The 21,743-nt window shown below is 43.0% G+C and overlaps 1 protein-coding gene across 13 annotated transcripts in view; it reads right to left on the reverse strand.

The window, feature by feature from the left end:
- GCNT2 (glucosaminyl (N-acetyl) transferase 2 (I blood group)) overlaps positions 1-21,743 on the reverse strand; it is a 117,283-nt gene that overhangs the window by 36,823 nt on the left and 58,717 nt on the right. For 2 of the 13 annotated variants that reach the window (XM_063632399.1, XM_063632403.1), the window contains exon 1: positions 13,335-15,538. The exons of 10 other annotated variants lie outside the window; for them this stretch is intronic. In XM_063632399.1, coding sequence (XP_063488469.1) covers positions 13,335-14,259 — 925 coding nt within the window. In that variant the 5' untranslated portion in view covers positions 14,260-15,538. Of the gene's footprint in view, positions 1-13,334; positions 15,539-21,743 lie in introns of those variants that run through there. One more of the 13 variants, XM_055263357.2, reaches the window with a different exon arrangement.

Consider the following 21,743-nt stretch of genomic DNA (forward strand, 5'->3'; position numbering starts at 1 on the left):
GAGTTATAAGTTATTAAAGAGTTCATAATTCATGGCTCACAGCATGTGCCTTCTCCTCCTTTGCCACCATGAGATTAGCAGTTATTATCATTCCTTGGCTGAGAAAACCAAGTATGGAGAATTGAAAAGATCTGTGCAAGATCGTAAGCTACAAGAAGCCATGATGTGAGCCCCCTACCCTTGGAGAGAGGAGAAGCTACCGTCTTCATTCTACCATAGCTCGCAATTCTCTGAGGACCGCTGGCAGACTCTGAAGGTACATGGCCTCATGTCTAATTCATATGGCACACTGTCTCCTGCTCTTACCTCCGCTGGGATACAATGGATGGAAGCTGATAGGGAGATGGGCAAGATGCCTCTCACTGAAACACCCTGTTTCAGTCTGGTTCAGGTCCTCCCTCATTCTGGTGGAAACAACACCACATATTTAACTGAGGCAGAAAGAGAGAAGATTCAGGTTATTTGGGAATTGTAGGTGTTCTCTTTTCAAGAGTCAATTAACACTGGCCTAGGATTGTTGTTGGCTACCTGTGTTTCCTAGCATTGCAGTACATGAACTGATGCGCCTGTGAATAGCGCACCTGGTGCAATCGATCCCACTCACCAATGTGAGATTCTTAGTTACTCTGCTCCTCTCATTCCTTGTGCAGGATGAGCTCTGGTACTATGGGAAGCTGAGGGACGGAGGGAATTCAAGCTGCTTTGGTCTGAGTTTCAGAAAATCTTCCAGATCCTTTGTAATGGCACTTTGGGGGACTGCATTTTTTCCAGCCCCTTAACAAGGGGAAATTGTTCATTGCTAATTCTCCCCTTAACAAGGGCAGTTGGGTGGAATAAATACAACAGTTACTAACACTTACTAGGCACCACGCGCCATTCCAGGCACTTGATACGTATTCATACATTTCATTTCCACAGTGGTAGGTAATGTTAGTATCTCCATTTTACATATACAGAAACTGAGAATCAGAGAGAGAACAGAATTAGCCTCACGTCACACACACTAGGAATCTGTAAAGCTGGATTGGAAGCCAAATGGTCTGGCTCCAGGGGGCCCCTTCCCTCCCCAACACTGAATACACTACACTAGCCTCGTCCAGCTCAGCGTCCCTGGGCACATCAAGAAAACACTCTTGGAAACAAGGGGAAATGTGCTACATTAAGAACAATCAGAGAGGTGAAGATATTGTGTAAGTACTTGGTACTCAGTTTCCTCCTTTGGTCAGAATTTTACAGCACAAAAATCACCCCCACGCACTGCCTACGGTGGCTGTCCTGAGTTCTAAATTGTGGCAGTAGTGGTGGTTGGCATCCAGATGTGGACACGGTGACCGTGACAAAGAGAGAAATTCAATGCCCAGAGGCCATTTTTTCATTAATCCTGCTGTCCACAGTGTAATATAAATAGGAATGTCATGACATTAATACATTGTAGAGAGGGAGAAGGGGGAGAGATGGAGGTGATAACTGAATTAACAGTGGCTGAGAGAGGAGATATACCCCCATGGTCTATAAGTCTCACAACAATCTCATAAAATTGGTATTGTCCTCAATTTACAGATGAGTCACCGGAAGCCCATGTTAAGATAGGTTAATTGCTCAAGATCTGACAGCAGGTAAAGAAAACCTAAGTCTGCCTGCCTCAAATACTTCTGCTTTTTTCACTGCATGCTCCAGAGTTAAAGCAAAATAATACAGGAATTTCTTCTGAGATGACCTAGCCCAATTTCTTCATTTTACAGATGAGGAAACTGAGGCCCAGAGAAGTTAAGTGACATGCCCAAGGCCAAACAGTTATTTACAGACAAAGGTTAGAATTGAGAACAGAATTGTGTAGTGTGGGTATCTAAGTCACTAGCCTCTCTTACACAGTACTTGAAAGCACTTTTTTAAAAAAAGAAAATTAAACATTCACGCATGGCTCATAATCCTTACTTTCCATTTACTTAGTATTCTACTGTTTTTAACTGTGCAGTGTGAAGTGCTTAAACAGTCAAAGTTCATGAGCTACTGTTCCAATCCTTAGTGTCTTCTGGGGTCATCAACACTCACATCCTAGCCGGGCGTGGTGGCTCACACCTATAATCCCAGCACTTTGGGAGGCCAAGGTGAGAGGATCGCTTGAGCCCAGGAGTTCAAGACCAGCCTGGGCAACAGAGTGAGACCCCATCTCTAATAAAAAAAAGCAAAACAACAACAACAACAAAAACCCTCATAGCCTTGGAGCCACCCAGAGATTCTTCTGGCCCTTTTACAAATACCTTTGAAAAGAAATGTTAGCAAATCGTAGTCAGTGCTATAAGACTGTCTCCAGACCAATTCCAGATATATTTTATGGGGTGGAAGTTGAATTAAGACAATTCCTGCCCGGGTGTGGTGGCTAACACCTATAATCCCAGCACTTTGGGAGGCTGAGGCAAGCAGATTGCTTGAGCTCGGGAATTTGAGACCAGCCTGGGCAACATGGCAGAACCGTCTCTATTAAAAATACAAAAAATTAGCCAGGCATGGTGGGGCACACCTGTAGTCCCAGCTACTCAGAAGGCTGAGTGAGGCACGAGAATTGCTTGAGCCCAGGAGGCAGAGGTTGCAGTGAGCCGAGATCATGCCACTGCACTCCAGTCTGGGTGATAGAGTAAAACCGTGTCTCAAAAAAAAAAAAAAAGGCAATTTCTACTTTCTAATAAATTCTTGAGCACCTTGAAAACTTTCTTTAATGTCCTAAAACCAAAATTAACTGAGGCTCAGTTTGGTTAAATAACTTGTTCAATGACTGACAAGCTGTTAAGTAGTGAGGCCTAGGATTCAAAAGATCTGTCCTATTCCAAAGTTTGTATTCTTTCATCCACATCACGCTGCGAGATCAAAGACCTCATGCAAAGTAATGAGGCTTAATAACTTAATAACTGAGGCATCTCAAATTAAATTACAGATGTAAAAAATTACCAACAACGAATCTCATAGAGAAGCCTCTGTGAGAATACACAGTAATGGAAAATACATTCAGATTTGGCTGAAGGCAAAATATCATCGCGTCAATTCTATATTCAAACATACTTTGGACTCACTGTCTTTTTTATTTTTTAATAGAGGAAACAGAATATTCAGTCTGGAGAAGAGATGAAAACAAGGGAACTTTAATGGTTAGAGGGATACACAGGAAACAGTGTACCCCACTAACCATACAGTGGGATACCAGTGTACCCCACTAACCAATTTACTACTCTTAGTACCATACTCCTTCCCATTTTTCCTCCAGAAAAAGGGAGGCCAAGAGAATGGAACTTTTTTTTTTTTTTTGAGATGGAGTCTCACTCTGTTGCCCAGGCTGGAGTGCAGTGGCACAATCTCAGCTCACTGCAACCTCCGCCTCCTGGGTTCAAGTGATTCTCCTGCCTCAGCCTCCTGAGTGACTGTGATTACAGGCATGCACCACCACGCCCGGCTACTTTTTGTATTTTAGTAGAGATGGGGTTTCACAACGTTGGCCAGGCTGGTCTCGAATGCCTGACCTCGTGATCCACCCGCCTAGGCCTCCCACAGTGCTGGGATTACAGGTGTGAGTCACTGCACCCAGCTGAATGGAAATCTTAACAAACCGCATTCTGCCTCCTACTTTGAATGCCTAAAGAGCTTGTGCTTGTAGATTCAGCTTTGTTGCTGAAAAACAAAGAAAAAGAAAACTCAGTCCGGTTCATGTAGTATATCCTAAAAGTTGAAGTTGGATGAAAATATTTTTACTTTTCAGTGAACTGTTATTATGGGATGTGGAGAAAGCCTTAGTCTGGAATATCAGAATTTTGCATTTTCTTTGAAAAGAGGAAGCTACTCATTTATGAGAATTATAGCGTTGACTCAAAGATTTGTCATACATTTTAGGTTTTTTTGCTTTGAGTTTGCATAACAAGTTGATGATTGTTGAAACTGGCTGATGGGCACATGAGGATTACAGTATTCTCTGCAGTGTTGTGTGTGTTTATAAGTTTTTCTATTAGAGTTTAAAAATTACTCCTGTGCAAAGAGGATGGGTAAAATTTGTTTTAACACTGAGGAGGTTGAACACTCAAAATGGGAAGATGTGGCCAAGCCAGTCAAAACCTATATAGAATAATTGTGAAAAGGCTCTCATTTTTTTCAGATCTTGGCTATGTTGATTTCCTTTCCCAATAAATTATATTATAACATCTTAAGTCCTTTCTGGAACATGGTACAGCTTAAGAAAAGAAAGCAACCCAACCAACCAGCTGGGCGCGGTGGCTCACGCCTGTAATCCCAGCACTTTGGGAGGCCGAGATGGGCAGATCATGAGGTCAGGAGATCGAGACCATCCTGGCCAACGCAATGAAACCCCGTCTCTACTAAAAATACAAAAAATTAGCTGGGTGTGGTGGCGGGTGCCTGTAGTCCCAGCTACTTGGGAGGCTGAGGCAGGAGAATGGTGTGAACCCGGAAGGTAGAACTTGCAGTGAGCCGAGATCACACCACTGCACTCCAGCCTGGGGACAGAGCAAGACTCCGTCTCAAAAAAAAAAAAAAAGAAAAAAAGAAAATAAAGCAACCTAATTCCTGCTCCTTTCCTGTGATATGATTGATTTCAAAAACAGATACTATTGACATCCTTCATGTTTTTAAGGAAACATTCTTCTAATGGATAATACACATTTCATTGTGTTATGTAAGGGGTAAGTGAAGCTTTTTGGTGGTCGTAAAAAGTAACACTGATGGAAATCAAAATGATCAAGAACAGATATCCCAGTCTGGGCAACATAGTAAAACCCCATCTCTACAAGAAATTAAAAATTAGCAGAGCATGGTGAGGCAGGCTTATAGTTCTAGCTACTGGGTAGGCTGAGGTGGGAGAATTGCTTGAGCTCAGGAAGTTGAGGCTACAGTGAGCCATGATCACACCACTGCACTGCAGCCTGGGGAACAGAGCAGGGACCTTGTCTCAGAAAAAGAACTGATATCCACCTGAACATGTCAATTTACTTAAAGTTTCACACATTTCCTCCTATCCATCTTTGGGTACATCTATATCTAGTTTTAGTTTTATATGGTTGGTGAGCCATGGCATGGACATCCTTCTATAGTGAGATTTAAATTGCTTTTATTCAACACCTTGAGGATCTCATTAGTATAGGAATACTAGACCACGTTTAGGTTTTTCTTAATAAATGTTCACATTAATAAGTGGATAAACACTTAACCTGTCATTTTACCCCATTTTTAAAATTTAATTCTCAAAACAGCCTTACTAAGTAGCCATCATTATTGTGACTACAAAATGAAGAGTTTTAGGTTCAGGGTACACAAGGTCATCAAACTAATGGAGATAAAGCTAAAATTCAATATTGGGTTTGTCTCACTCCAGAGCCCATAATATTTCCTTAATATGAGTACTTCCCAAACATCAGTCATTTGCATACCACTTTCATGAAGTCTGCGATATGCAATCAACATCAACACCATAAAGCTTTTCCTTATATCAACTAGTTTTTATTTTTACTGGTGGTTGGAAGTGAACAGAATCGGCATTTGCTGCAAATCTATGTATGTGCCAGTCTCTGTAAAAGATGGTCCGTGTCAGCAGTTCTCAAAGTGTGGCCTCCAGATGAAAAGCCGCAGGATAACCCAGGAAACTTTTAGAAATGCAAATTCTGGGGACTGCTCCAGACCTGCTGAATCAGAAACTTCAGGGTAGGGCCCAGAAATCTGTGCTTTAACAGGACCTGAAGAAGATTCTGAGGCATGGTCAAGTGTAGGAACCCCTGTACTATATGCATTAGCTTATTTAATACTCATAACTTCTCTGGGAACTAAGTACTTTTATTATCTCCATCATGACACGAGTAAACTAAGGCTCGGTGTAAACTAACACCAGTGTCACACAGTTGGCAAATATTGGGAGGACAGACTTACACTATGTCTGTCTCCAAAGCCGTTTACCTAATAGCATGTGGGCTCAAACAAAGAAGGATGGAAGGAGATGCTTTTGTATCGTGTAAAGAGAAATAGGGCAGAGATATGTATTTTCAAGAGATAATTTAGATGTCGATTATATATTGATCATTGTACTATGTACATTGATATATACGTATATCAATTATATATACTTTGATATACCACTAATATTTTATTGTTTTTAAAAGCCATCGAAATGCAATACTTCATTCAAAACAAAGACAACTGTCTAGGTGCCATGGCTCACACCTGTAATCTCAGCACTTGTGGGAGGCTGAGGAGAGAATCAATTGAGCCCTGGAGTTTGAGACCAGCCTGGGCAACATATCGAGATCCCATCTCTACACAAAATTTAAAAATGAGCCAGGTGTAGTGGTGCATACCTGTAGTCCTTGCTACTTGGCAGCCCGAGGCAGGAGGATTACTTGAGCCCAGAAGGCTGAGGCTGCAGTGAGCCAAATTAATGCCACTGCACTCCAGCCTAGGTGACAGAGGGAGACCCTATCTCAAAACAAAACAAAGACAAAAACAACTCCTGCTTCTAGAAAAAACTGTCTTATACAATCGATAAGGAATGACAGGAGGATGAATGAGTTGGAGAAATGATCTTGCTGGTTCTAAAGCAGTAGAAAGGATGTTCATCCTTTCCGCTAGAATTAAATTCACGTTCAGTTCAACTTAGTAGATTTTTACCAATCATGATTGTACTCATACTTAATTCAATATTCACTTTATATATACTTTATACTAATATATACTTTAATCCAATTTGTCTTGTTTTATAAAATGTTGTTCTAGAGATTAGGAATTAAGAGCTAATTAAGGGTGGGCGTGGTGGCTCACGCCTGTAATCCCAACACTTTGGGACCCTGAGGTGGGTGGATCATGAGGTCAAGAGATCGAGACCACCCTGGCCAACATGGTGAAACCCCGTCTCTACTAAAAATACACAAACATTAGCTGGGCATGGTGGCACACACCTGTAGTCCCAGCTACTCAGGAGGCTGAGGCAGAATTGCTTGAACCAGGGAGGCAGAGGTTGTGTGAGCTGAGACCACACCACTGCACTCCAGCCTGGCGACAGAGTGAGACATCTCAAATAAATAAATAAATAAATAAATAAATAAATAAATAAATATAAAAGAGCTAATTAAGAGTAGCGTTTCCCAATTATTTCCTTTTTAGGGGTGGCGAGCAGAAATGTTACGGTACAGATTCTCCAATGAAGGAGATAATCCTTCCCAAATAGTACAGTGGAGCCAGTGGCTGGAAACATCACAAATGATTCTACAAAAGGCTACAACGTCAGCATAATTTACTGTGTAAATACTTTACAACCTGCCTAAGGTTTCTCTACCAGGAGCTCAGCATCTTACGATGTAGACCCATCAATCTAGGTGCTCACAAGAGCTGGGATACATTGTAAATTAAAATCTTCCCCTGTGATCTTACCTGAATTACTGACCTGGAAAGAGCCTAGAGCCCTTTACTGAAGAGGTTAAATAAGCCAGACTGGCCCACGTCACTAACACAATATTTTGAAAATCATGTTCTCATTTATTGTGTATACTTAATATCATCTGGCTATCCAAAAATATTATTTTAAGAGTCTGTTCAATGGATACGAACCTATGGAAGTATCTGTTTTGTGGAATTTCTCCTTCAGCCAGAATTTATCTCCATATTGACAAGACAAATGCCAGTGTGGATTGTCCTCCAGCCCCCCAAATAGCGTTATTATAGAATCAAACGTCCTGGTGACGTTTGTTAAGACATGATTCTACCCCATCATTCAACGTTTGTAATTAATTCTCAGTCACGGGTCCAATCAACGTGAGTGAATGCATCCTTTGTGGTCCTAGAAACTGAATTCAAAGTCTGGGCTGATGTAGAGGGAACACAGTGCATACTTTGAAAAAGACTGGGATTGATCCAGCCACACCCAGATGTAAGGTCCCGGTGACCTTCCTGCAGAGAACATATACCTTCTCAATAGCTCAGTGTTTACAGTTGTTGAGAGCTGGAGAGATGTTTTGAGTTTCTTTCTATTGTTGTCTCTTCTTAGCCTCTCATATTCTTATAGTCTTGGTTTTTTTCCTAAGCCAGCAATTCAGGAGAAGTCTACATCAAATTAAGTGAGAAGAAGCCCGGGGCATGAATGTGAGTAGCCCGGTACTAGCAGGAGTGAGTGGTACTAGTAGGAGGAGGGAGTGGGTGGCAGGTGTGGAAGAAAGTCACACCAGGTGCAAGGAAGGCAGAAACTAAGTGGAGGCGTCTGCATACGCCGCCTGCTGCGACTTTCTCTTGGCATCAGAATCCCACTGCATCATGGGCCCAGAGTGGGAGCCAGATTTTCTAAGGAAACACTCTATCGCATTAACATTTTATCTGGAATAAAGTGGGGCTTGCTAATTCTTTCAGGACTCTCTCATATTTACTGATATCATTTGTTGGCCTGGCCATTGTGGACTTTTACCTACTGTTTCTCCAATCCCTACTACCAAAGATTATCCCCCACCCTAGGTACAGGGTACACTTTCATAAGTTCTGCCCATCTTCTCAGAACTCTCCAGCACATTCCTGCCCCTCCCCAGGCCCTTCCACACCCATCTAGCACCCTGCATATCATCAGATCAGGCAGGTGCATAGTGATGCATGCAGCGTAGGAGTAGTGGTGGAGAACACAAAGACAGATGTCACTTTTCTTACGCTTAAGGAGCTCAAATACTGAGGAGGTCTGGTAGAAGAGCTATTCAGTTAATAGGTGACTACAATTCAATGCTGACAGCAGTGGCATTAGGTCCAGGAGAACCCAGAGTTGAAACACAACGATCTGGGAGGGAGGTGATCAGACATGGCATCCAGAGGAAGTGACTTCCAAGGTGGGCCATAAAGGATGAAGAGTTAGAGTTAGACATAAAGGATGAAGAGTTAGACAGGAAGGGCATTAGACACGAAGGGCATTCTTTATGAGAGGATGTCATAAACAGCCATAAAAAAATAGGTCAAAATTAGGTTGGGCGCTGTGGCTCATGCCTGTAATCCCAGCACTTTGGGAGGCTGAGGCGGGCAGATCATGAGGTCAGGAGATCGAGACCATCCTGGCCAACATGGTGAAACCATGTCTCTACTAAAAATACAAAAATTAGCCGGACTTGGTGGTGGGCACCTGTAATCCCATCTACTCGGGAGGCTGAGGCAGGAGAATCGCTTGAACCTGAGAGGCGGAGGTTGCAGTGAGCTGAGATTGCGCCACTGCACTTCAGCCTGGCGACAGAGCAAGACTCCGTCTCAAAAAAAAAACAAACAAACAAACAAACAAACAAAAAAAAAAAGGTGGAAATTGCAGAAGTGTGCGGCCAAGTAGTTGCTGGAAAAAAAGTATGAGGCATCAAATAAAAAGAAATGAGGGTAGAGACACAGGCGGTGGGGGGCCAGGTCCCGGAAGTCATGCTACATGAAGAGCTTAAGCCTGGCCTTTTTTTTTTTTTTTTTTTTGAGACAGAGTCTCACTCTGTCACCCAGGCTGGAGTGCAGTGGTGCAATCATGCTCACTGCAGCCTTGACTTTTCAGTCTTAAGCAATCCTCCTTCCTCAGCCTCCTGAGTAGCTGGGACTACAGGCATGCACCACTATACCCAGCTAATTTTTAAATTTTTTGTAGAGACAGGGATCTCACTATGTTGCCCAGGCTGGACTCAAACTCCTGACCTCAAGCAATCCTCCTGCCTTGGCCTCCCAAAGTATTGGAATTATGGGTGTGAGCCACCTTGCCTGGCCAAGCCTTAAGGGTCCCTTAGGATCAGGAGAAGCCATTATAAAGCCTGGAGCAAGGGAATAGTAGGTGTTCTATCAGCAAGAGTTCTGCACTTCATCGCGGTTGGATGCTGTGGGGCAAAGGTCCCTGGTAACTTTGGTCCAGAAAGTTCCTTGTACCTAGCTTTAAAAATGCTTCAAAGTAATGAAAAAAGAGCTTCTTAAATGTCTGCATATGATGTATTTAAATAAAAGACACATTTTGCTGTATTTTGTTTCTCACAGACAATATGGCACCTAAAATAAGGACCATTTTTCCTTTTCTGAGTATATCTGTAGGAACTTAAAGTCCGTATGTAATGTTCTCTACATGTTTAATCAGTTTTATTACCTATAAACATAATAAAGTACCTCTGGAAAGATGCACAAGGAAGTATTAACATTAACATGTACAAGGAAGTAGCTGATGGAGTGAAAACTTTAAAAATTTGAGACCTTTAAAATATATTTCCTACTGTTTTTAAAAAGCTAACTTAAATTTTTTTTTTTTTAATTTTTAATTCTTTTTTTTGAGATGGAGTTTCACTCTGTCACCCAGGCTGGAGTGCAATGGTGCGATCTTGGCTCACTGCAATCCCTGCCTCTCGGGTTCAAGCGATTCTCCTGCCTCAGCCTCCGGAGAAGCTGGGATTGTACAGGCGGCTGCCACCACGCCCGGATAATTTTTGTATTTTTAGTAGAGATGGGGTTTCACCATGTTGGCCAGGCTGGTCTCAAACTCCTGACCTCAGGTGATCCACCCACCTCAGCCTCCCAAAGTGCTGGGATTACAGGCATGAGCCATCGCTTCCGGCCAAAAAATATATTTTTTTAAATAGCGACAGATATTCAGGAAAATTTTTTTGCAAGTGGTTGAGGTGAGGGAAAATTAGTCCAATACACTCTTATGAAACAGTCACTAAAACTTAATTCTCAACCATTGAGATCTGCCTGGTTGCTGCTTATCCCCCAGCTTCTCTGAGAACATCAACCAAGGGCCACTTCCCATTGCCACTGGCCCAGACCAAAGCCGGCTCCAGATGGACCCTGGACACAGCACAGAAGCCTGTGAGGGATGGTGGATCCCTTCCAGAAAGGACACCTGGTGACTCTCATGAGCACAGTGACCCTGACAAGCCTCACATAGTTGCTGTCTACACAGACACGCACACACCCACACCACACAACTACACCACACACACACTACAAACACACCCCACACACGTACACATACACACCACACACACACCGGACACATACACTGCAAACACACACCACACACATACACACACCACGCACACACCACGCACATACAGCACACAACCACACCACACGCACACACACACACCCACACCACACAACCACACCACACATACACACACACCACACACACTACAAACACACACACCACACTACAAACACACCACACACTACACACACACCACACACACACGTCATACACATACCACGCACATACACCACATATACACACCATACACACACCCACACCCGCACCACACATACACACACACCACACACACACTACAAACACACACACCACACTACAAACACACCACACACACCCACACCACACAACCACACCACACATACACACACCACACACACATACCCCACACACATACACACCACACACACACCAGACACATACACTGCAAACACACACACACCACACACACACACACCACACACACACTACAAACACACCACACACACACCACACAAGCATATTGGGACACCACACACACACACACACACACACACACCATATCCCTGCTAACCTCATCTCCAGCTCTAAGTGATCAGGTGAAACTTCTTTCCACAGCCCTCCTCATTTTTTCCGAACACCCTCAATCCTTTCCCTTTTTTGGGATTCTGCAGGAAATTTGCTTTAGATATACAGGAAAAAAGAAATGCTCATTCCTCCTTTTCCTAGTGCAAGAGAAACGGCTCACACTTCAGGCCACACAAACGCAGGGTCAGATTCCAGCTTTGCCTATGAAGAGCTATGTGAATAATGTGAACATACTATTGCTTCAGTCTCTCTAAGCCTCATGTTTTTCATCTGTACATGAGGCTAACACGATGACTTCCTATCATTAAAAAGGAATGATGTGGGCTATCACCAACTATACCAACAAAAATAAGATTAAATGCCATGCATGCAGTATTTACATGTGTTTAAAATAGGTGATTGTAAAGAAAGGGTTAACGCTCTCACCACTGTGATAAATGTGAGTTCACTGCCCCTCCTACAAGTCTTTGTGACCTGACAGTTTAGCGTCTCTGAAAATAAACTGCTCATGAGACAGCATAATTCTCTCGTCTCCAGCCACCTTGCCCATCCTCTCTCTGTCCCTCTCTAAGTAGATTTTTGTGACCACCACTCTAGTTTAGCTCTTAGGAATGCCGTGTTATTGGGGACCTTTCTGCATTGAGTCTACTTTCAGGCATGAAGTGGCTTCAAACAGCACTCAAAAGTATGCCAGTGATAATGACACTAGACATAAGAGCTGGGAGTTATTTCAAGAATGGCAGGCAGGTGTGTGTGTATGTGTGGTGTGGTTGTGTAATGTGTGTGTGCAGACAGCAAGTATGTGAGGCTTGTCAGGGTCACTGTGCTCATGAGAGTCACCAGTCACCCACAACCACGCTGGGTCACTGTTGAAAACAAACACATGGGGACACACGGGAAAGACGTAACGCAGGTCACAGACCACCTATGGGAAACAGAGTTTAGGAAAGAAACCCCGTCCTGAACCAAAGGGAGCTTGGTGCTATCTTCTGCCTCAGCTGCCTGGCATACCTTGGACGCTTTCCCAAATTATCATAAACAACCAAAGACTGCGCAGTATATAAAAACAAGAAGCTGCAAATTGGAATGTCCAATAAAAACGTATGACTTGAAAATTGAGAATTCTCTTTGGTTCATCTGTAGCTAGATTCTCTCTCTGTATGTTCCAACTCTTTGTTACCCACTCCTCCAGGCTAAAATATCAGGTTAGATTTGTAGAAATGAGAAGAGCTGAGACCTGGCTACTTGTTCAGATCTTAAACCAGAGATATTTCAGCCAGAATGATGATTTGTCAACATCCGAAGCAGCTTCCAAGATTCCAAAACCAGTAAGTACCCCTGTAACAGCTCCATGAACTTTGAGCGATGGGACTGCATCAATGAAAACGATGTCTAACATCCATCCGAAAGAAACATAACCTATTTCAACTCCTAAATTCTAGAATGCTTATTTTAAAAGTCAATTTTGTTATGTTACAGCTGTGTTTATCAAGGACTACGAAAAGTATTAATTTAAACAACAGTTAAAATTCGGCAACTACATAATCAAAGTTAGTTTTGCTGGGGCGACTGCAGCCAGCATCTTAGATCACTATATCACACATATTGATAAACAGTCAACAATAAATGTTGCTACAAGCAACCAAACTAATAGTTTTCTAAGTATTTAAATGTATTTCATAATAATTTCAAATGAGTCAGTTCTCTAGGTGAGCAGAATGTTAGCAAACTCAATCTATCAATCAGAATGGAAATTAGTACCTACCTGAAACCCTATTGAGTGTCACCCAGAAATGCTCATCAGGACTGTAGGTATCTTTTGACCACAGTAGTAGATCAATGGCCCTTTTGTCATGTAGAACAAAGTCGACAAACTCTCTGGTAAGCGCCACATAGGCAGTGCCAAAGTAGATGGTCAGCTGATGTGGAGGTGAAGTTTTCAAAATATTAGTATTTTTCACAAAAGAACCCCCTTTATCTGTATGCTCTTGGTGGACATATTTAGTTCGCTTAATTGCATGGTCAGGAGGCAGCACCCCTGGGGTGATATTTTTCCCTTTAAATCCTTTCAGATGCTGAACTATTTCCCGGTTGGTTTTCAGGGGGAAATCTTGTCCACAGGTGTTGATGACGTACCTCCAGGGAACCTCAGAGGTGACAAGGTCTTTCAGACAGTTCAGGTCAGCCTGGAGCCTGGAAATGCCTGCATAAACCACAGACTCTGTCTTTGAAGCAAGGAAAGCATTTTGGAAGCAACTCAGTAACTGCCTCACAGATTCCTTAAACTCGGCTGGGGCTTTCTCATCCACGTGAACACAGTAGACATTTTGGGGCATATAGATAGCCCTAAAGAGCCTTTCGAAGGTGTCAAAGTCCTTATGGATGACCATGACATAGGCCAAGGGGAATGCAGCCTCTTCTTCCGACAGGGGACTTGTGATGTAGTGATTCTGGGTCAGATAATCCTTGCAAGGGACACTTCGCAAAGGTGATGGTAATATATTTTCCCACAAAAAGACTGGTGTTTTCTCTAGGGCGTGATTACAGGCAGTTTTCCTAAAATACCTTTCACTGGAACTGTTCAGCTTCTCGTAACTTTTTGGTGGGCTCAGTTGGCTACTGTAAAATCTCACAAAAATGACCACACTGAGCAGAGTGAAAGCAAAACAGAAGTACCTCCAAAAGTTCATTATTTTCACTTCCCTGGGGAAGCAACCTCTTCTTTTCAGGGAATGAGAAATGATCGGTTTGAGAGGTTGAATTTACTTCTCTTGACAGTCTTGAATTTCAACAGCTTCTCCAGAAGGCTGCTTGCTTTCCTGAATCCTTTAATCCTCCTGTATCCTCTGCTTCGGTGTCTCGTCCATCCTTTTTGGATGTGCCTGGAGATGCGGTGTGTCCCTCTCGCACTTTGGTCTGCAGTTCCCCAGGGCTGAATCCCTGCTGTTTGCAGAGGCTCAGCTAAGCCCAGCCCAGCCCAGCCTCCAGGAAGCCTCCTCATTTACATATGAAATGCAAATTACATTCTGGAATGCAATGACGGGTCCTTTTCACTGGAGCCGAGTTTCTCTTGCTTCATCCTCACCGCCTTCCCCTTACATCAGTCTATTCCGATTTGATCTCCCTTCTCACACTTTCTCCAAGCCTTCTAGAATCAGAGGCTCTATTTTTTCTGGCTAGCCCCACAACCTGCTGGCAGTCCTTTGGAGCCACAGCATTTAAGGATATCAGCTCCTCTGGTTTATTTCTCTTCCTGTTCTCTGCCACCTCTTTTCATTGTAGTGTTATCTCTACCTCTGGGCACGTACAGACAACACAGATCATGAAAAATGAATGTGTGCCAGGCATGGTGGCACGCACTTGTAGTCTCAGCGACTCGGGAGGTTGAGGTGGGAGGATTGCTTGAGCCAAGGAGATCAAGGCTGCAGTGAGCTGTGATGGCAGCACTGCACTCCAGCCTGGGGGACAGTGAGACCCTGTCTCTTCAAAGCTTCTTTTAAAAAATACATTTGTAACATGTCTAAGTAGAAGATTCTCAGTGGCAGAAAAATATACCAAGGTGGACTAATTTAGATTCTAATGATGTGTCAGAATATAGTACACACACACACACACACACACACACACACACACACACTGACTATGGGAAGAGGGAACAATGAATTACACCCTTGGGGGCACAGGCACCACACGAGGGCAGAAGGATCCTAGGAGTGACATTTTACATGAAAGAGTCAGTGTTGATATCATATAATGAAGTAAATGTGGAGAAAAGAAAGAAAGATCAGATTGTTACTGTGTCTGTGTAGAAAACGGAAGACAAAAGAAACTCCATTTTGTTCTGCTTTGAGATGCTGTTAATCTGTAACTTTTGTCCCAACCTTGTGCTCACAAAAACATGTGCTGTACTGAATCAAAGTTTAATGGATCTAGGGCTGTGCAGGATGTGCCTTGGTAAAAATGTGTTTGCAGGCAGTATGCTTTGTAAAAGTCATCACCATTCTCCATTCTCTATTAACCAGAGACACAATGCACTGCGAAAGGCCGCAGGAACCCCTGCCCAAGAAAGCCTGGGTATCATCCAGGTTTCCCCCCACTGAGACAGCCTGAGATATGGCCTCGTGGGAAGGAAAACACCTTACAGCCCCCAAGCCCGACACCCATAAAGGTTCTGTGCTGAGGAGGATTAATGAAGGAAGAAGGCCTCAATGTGGCTGAGATAAGAGGAAGGCATCTGTCTCCCGCACGTCTCTGGGAATGGAATGACTCAATGTAAAACCGACCATACATTCTATTCTAAGAGAAAATCGCCTTATGGCTAGAGGCGAGACATCATGGCAGCAATACTACTCTTTACTGCACTGAGATGTTTATGTAAAGTTAAACATAAATCTAGCCTACATGTACATTTAGGCACAGCACTTTTCCTTGAACTTATTTGTGACACAGATTCCTTTACTCACATGTTTTTGCTGACCCTCTCCCCACCTTCACCCTATATAGCCCCACCACATTCCCCTCGCCAAGATAGGAAAAATAGTGATCAATAAACACTGAGAGAACTCAGAGACCAGTGCCGGTGTAGGTCCTCACTTACTAAGCGCCGGTCCCCTGGGCCCAGTTTTCTTCCTCTATACTTTGTCTCTGTGTCTTATTTCTTTTCTCAGTCTCTTGTCTCCACCTTGCAAGAAATACCCACAGGAGTGGAGAGGCAGGCTCCCTTCATCAAACACACCTAAGTTTGCATGCCGGGGAGAAATGTGATAGTGTTCCCGGAGAGCAAAAGTGGGGTCCCATTTCACAAAGAGAGCTTCAGACAACTTGAGCTGTTGACACGGTATTATCTACAATACGTGGAGTGACTGCCTAGTGCTCTTTAAAAGCCTCACCACCTCAGATTTGAGGTCATTTCAAAGAACTTAAAGGATTCTCATTCTCCTTCCCACCCAACCCCCTCTCCAACTTCCTTTTCTGAAGAAAGAACAAAACCACCAGGGCTGCTGCAAAATTCCTGGAAGTATCAGTCAGTGTAATTCAAGGGAACCAGGAAAAGCACAAGTCTGGTCGCATTACAGAGGGTTCTCAGAGTTCACCTGCTTACAGTGCTGCAAGCAATCTCGCAGCCAATGTGAAGTGCATTGGGGATTAATGCGGATGGTAAGGACACTTCCAAGGGAGAAATTAACTGGTCCAACTAAAAGATCAACTGTGGCAGTCACATGAGGCATGTTAAGAGTGGGCCCTGCTCCCATCTCACTCCCGTAGTCACCTAGCAATCCTACCTGCCGGGGCTTGTGCCAATTGGAACAGCTGCTCCTGTTAGGAAAACATTTGATTCACAATGCAGCCATTTCCCTGCCCCCTCTCTGTTCCACTCCACCCCTTAACTTCCTACAGTGAACTGTAGGAATGAATGGCAACAGTGCCATGGATGCGATGGATATTGATTTGGATATTAATTTGGTGAGCTGCTAGAGAGTTGGCGGGGATCTTTGAGATCACCCATCACAACCCCGTTATTTTTACAGATGAGCAAATCGGGGCCTTTAAAAATATTCTCCCCAACGTCATTCAGCTGGATAGAAACCAGAGCCTTAATTCTACAGCTCCCTGGTCCAGGTGCTGAAGCCAGTCTGTTTGGCTAAATCCCAGCTGCTCACAGTGCCAGGGTAAAGTTACTTAACCTCTTTACACAACCAGGTCCTCCCACTGTGAAAAGATAAAGAACAGTGGCTCTTATTTCAAATGGTTGTCAAGAAGACTAAATGAGATACCTCTTGTTGAGGGTTTGGCAAGAATCCGGGCACCTGGTACATGTTCCATAAGCATTAGCTACAATTGTTGTTGTTGTTTCTCTTTTGGAAAATATCCAACACTTCTGACCCTGCCAATGAACTGATATTTTGATTGCTGTTCTTAGTAATGGAAAAAAAAAAAAGCATTTACCTTAAGGCTTTCAAATGCTTTATTCCCGGAGGTTAAATTCCATTCTTTCCTTCCCTATCACTGCCTCCTCTTTAGCCCATGGGAAAAATATATATATATTTATATAAAATATATATTATATAATATATTTTATATAAATATATAAATGTCTTATATAGAAATATTTTATATGCATACATATATGCATATATAATATATGCATTTATAAATATATATTTTATATATGTATTTTAAGAGATACATTTTTGTATGCATATTTAAAATATATATTACATGTGTATTTTAAAATAATATTTTTAAATATATATACACATAATACATGATATATACATATATACATATATGCACATAAATATATTTATATATACATATAAGTGTGTATATATATTACTATTTTATTATATATATTCACACACACACTCTAGAAATGTGACTGTATGAAGGGAACAATCCAATAACCCATTTTGATGCCTTCATGTCTCTTCATTCTTACTAGAACCACACCCTTTTCTGTAAAATTTGTCCTTGGCAGGTCTTGTGGAGAACAGAAGGGGAAAGTTGGAATCAGAAAAGGGAGGCAAAGGGCTTTTATTGCAGGTTCAGTCCGGTTTTTTCCCTTCTCTTTGCCTCAAGCCCTGATCCTACAATAAGGAGCTCTAATAAGTGTCAATGCAAAACAAACTCAAGAAATCTTTCAACATGATTTAGCCAAAGCAGACTGCAAATGGGAGTGGCAGCGTGATTTATAGTCCAAAACAGCAGTATCCAAAAATAAATAAATGAGGTCAGGTGCAGTGGCTCATGCCGGTAATCCCAGCACTTTGGGAGGCCAACGCGGGCAGATCACCTGAGGTTGGGAGTTCGAGACCAGCCTGACCAACATGGAGAAACCCTGTCTCTACTAAAAATACAAAATTAGCCAGGTGGGGTGGCGCATGCCTGTAATCCCAACTACTAGGGAGGATGAGGCAGGAGAATCGCTTGAACCTAGGAGGCAGAGATTGCGGTGAGCCCAGATCATGCCATCGTACGCCAGCCTGGGCAACAAGAGCAAAACTCCGTCTCAAAAAATAAAAAATAAATAAATACATAAAGAAAACAAAACCCCAAAACCATGTACATCATTTGTCCTGACTTATCTACAGTGGTTTAGATGAACAGACTGAGACTAGCATGTGATGCCTTCTGAGTGGCTGGCCCTAGCAGTAGGTTTGTTTTGTTTGGTTATCTTTGAATATACCAAATGATATATTGAACAGGCATTTCCTTCCAGTACATAATTCGGCAGGCTAAGCTATTAACTTCCAACCAGGGCATTATTTCTGCTCTGCCCAGTCTAGTTGGCTCAACAGACTGAAAATTGTTAAGTGGTCATTCTGTATCAGTCCCACCTCTCTCTGCCCCAGGATAACTTTTACGGTCACAAACAAGACAGCACAAGGACTATGGCTAACAACACATCATCATCTCAACTCAATATGAAAACCAAGGGCTGGGCTGCCTGGGGGGCCCTCTGAGCAGTGCTGGGATTTCTCTTCCCTCACAGTGAGTTAGTTCTCACTAATCTTCCACGAGCTCTGCTTCCACTGCAGGTGAGTTTACAAAGGCTGAGGCAGATGCCGGTCGGGGGGGGCAGGACTGGAACCCGAGTCTCACCTACCCTCAAATCCTTGCTGTTCTTCATCACCCCATGCAGAATGAGCGGCTATTGAATCAAGGCAGTGCTTTTTTTTTTTTTTTTAAGGCAATGCTTTTTGATGAGTTCTCTCATCTCCACCAAGACCACTCCATCTTCATCTGTGTCTAAGGCTTTAGTTGTGCCCGGCTGGCAACCTCAAACTCTTTGGCCACAAGCGAGATGCAGGAAGTAAGCAAAAACAGATCTCCAAGCAACCACAATAATCATCACACATTGTAGGACGGATTCTTAAATGCCTACAGGCAGGTAAGGCACAGTTCGGGAAGCTGGTGAAGGGTCAGACGAGCAGGGCCGGGGAGTTCACAGAGGGCAGCAGACATTGAGGAGGACTGGGTGGGGGCTACCGGGAATGAGAGAGCCTGCATCCCTCCCCACCCCACCCCCGACCCCTGGCAATTAATGCCACATGGGATCATAAGCCCAGGGCTGCCAGCTCTTCCAGTGTTTTCAGAGAAGTGAGAAACCTGAATTTTATCAGAAAAACTCTCAAACTTATCCCTAAGGACTGCATTTGGCCCTCAGGATGCCAGTTTTGTCTTCTTTGGTTTAAGCATCAAAGCTTACATCCTTTAAATCCCTCTGAGGCTTAGCTTATTAACTCTTAGTTTAGACACGATCACAACAAATGTTCTTATATCTAAGCAGATGCAAAGTCACAAATTAGAATAGGGAAACAAAACTGGCAGGCTCAGGTCCCCTGCTGACAGCAGTAGGTGAAGTAAGTTCAACTACAAACACAGAGCTGTGTGAGATCATTTGGTGTAAGGATAACAGCATTTATACAGCTCAATGCCCATTTTATTACTTGTTTTTGTTTGTTTGTTTGTTTGTTTTTTGAGATGGAGTCTCGCTCTGTGGCCCAGGCTGGAGGGCAGTGGCATGATCTCAGCTCACTGCAACCTCCGCCTCCTGGGTTCAAGCGATTCTCTTGCCTCAACCTCCCCAGTAGCTGGGATTACAGGTGCCAGCCACCACAGCCAGCTGATTTTTGTATTTTTAGTAGAGATGGGATTTCACTCTGTAGGCCAGGCTGGTCTTAAACTCCTGACCTCAAGTGATCCACCCGCCTCAGCCTCACAAAGTGCTGGGATTACAGGCATGAGCTACCGCGCCCCGCCCCATTTTATTACTTTACTAGATCAATATCTCTAGTACTTATAGAGATCAAACAAGTTAATGTCTACGAAAGGACTTGAAAACTGTGAAGAAAATAGGCCAACCTAGCTTTCTTTGAATGTAAGCAGAATACAAACATTTAGTGAAACAAATAGAAATGGATTAATAGACATGTTATACATGTATTCTGCACATTCTATTTAAAAATAAATTTCTGAAATATATTTATTTAATATAGTGGGTTTTTTCATTGAGGCATTGTTTTTAATAGCACAGAATACAGAAATAATAGATTGGGACAACAGTTTTATAAGACTAGAGGTTAATATTCCTCTTGTGAAGAGGTAGCCTATAAATTAATAAGAAAAGGTAAATAACCAAACAGAAAAGCAGGCAGAGTACATGACAGTCACAAAGCAGAAAAAACTAATGGCCAATGACATATAGAAACACACCCTTTTCACACTAGAGATCAGAGAAATTCATATTAAAACAAAATTATGCAATGCGGTGAATTCCTATAGTTTGATGTTGCCTCAGCATCCATTCCGAAGATAAGCTGGACTTTCTCATACCAGAAGCAGGGTTTAGTCAACCCTTACTTAACAGTTTCCAGTTCTCCGCCTCCTCCCAGTTCCTCAATGTGGTTAATCCAGATATCTGCCTTAAACAAGTGCTCAAAAGTGATGATCTTAACAACGACATCAAAAAAATGGATCTAAGTTAACTTCATTTTTGTATGCTTATTCTTTTCAATGTTCTCTCCTCCACAAGAATGTAAGCTCCATGAAGACAGGGGCTTCATCTACTCTTTTTTTTTTTTTTTTACTTTTAGGCAGAGTCTCACTCACTCTGTTGCCCAGGGGCTGGAGTGCAGTGGCTCAATCTCGGCTCACAGCAACCTTCGCCTCCTGGATTCAAGCGATTCTCCTGCCTCAGACTCCAGAGTAGCTGGGATTATAGATGTGCACCACCATGTCCAGCTAATTTTTGTGTTTTTAGTAGAGACGGGGTTTCACCATGTTGGCCAGGCTGGTCTCGAACTCCTGACCTCAAGTGATCCACCTACCTTGGCCTCCCAAAGTGCTGGGATTACAGGCGTGAGCCAATGCATCCGGTCAGTTTCATCTACTCTTTACCACTGAAAATGGCAGTGCAGAGCAGAGGTACCCAACAGATATTTCTTGAATGAGGTCAATCAACTACAGAAGTTAGAAAAAAGACAACAAATAAATCCACTTTTGGGTGAATCAGTGAGGGGTGGTCATAGTGGTGGTGGGTTAAATCAAGGAATAAGTGTTTGCAAAGTGCTAATTTTAAGGTGCACCTCCTACCACCACGAAGTTCAAAAACAATGACCTGGCGTTTGCTTTAAATGGATTCAATAGGCCAGGTGCAGCAGCTCACGCCTGT

Source organism: Symphalangus syndactylus, chromosome 23 (assembly GCF_028878055.3).
Source record: "Symphalangus syndactylus isolate Jambi chromosome 23, NHGRI_mSymSyn1-v2.1_pri, whole genome shotgun sequence".
Taxonomy (NCBI): domain Eukaryota; kingdom Metazoa; phylum Chordata; class Mammalia; order Primates; family Hylobatidae; genus Symphalangus; species Symphalangus syndactylus.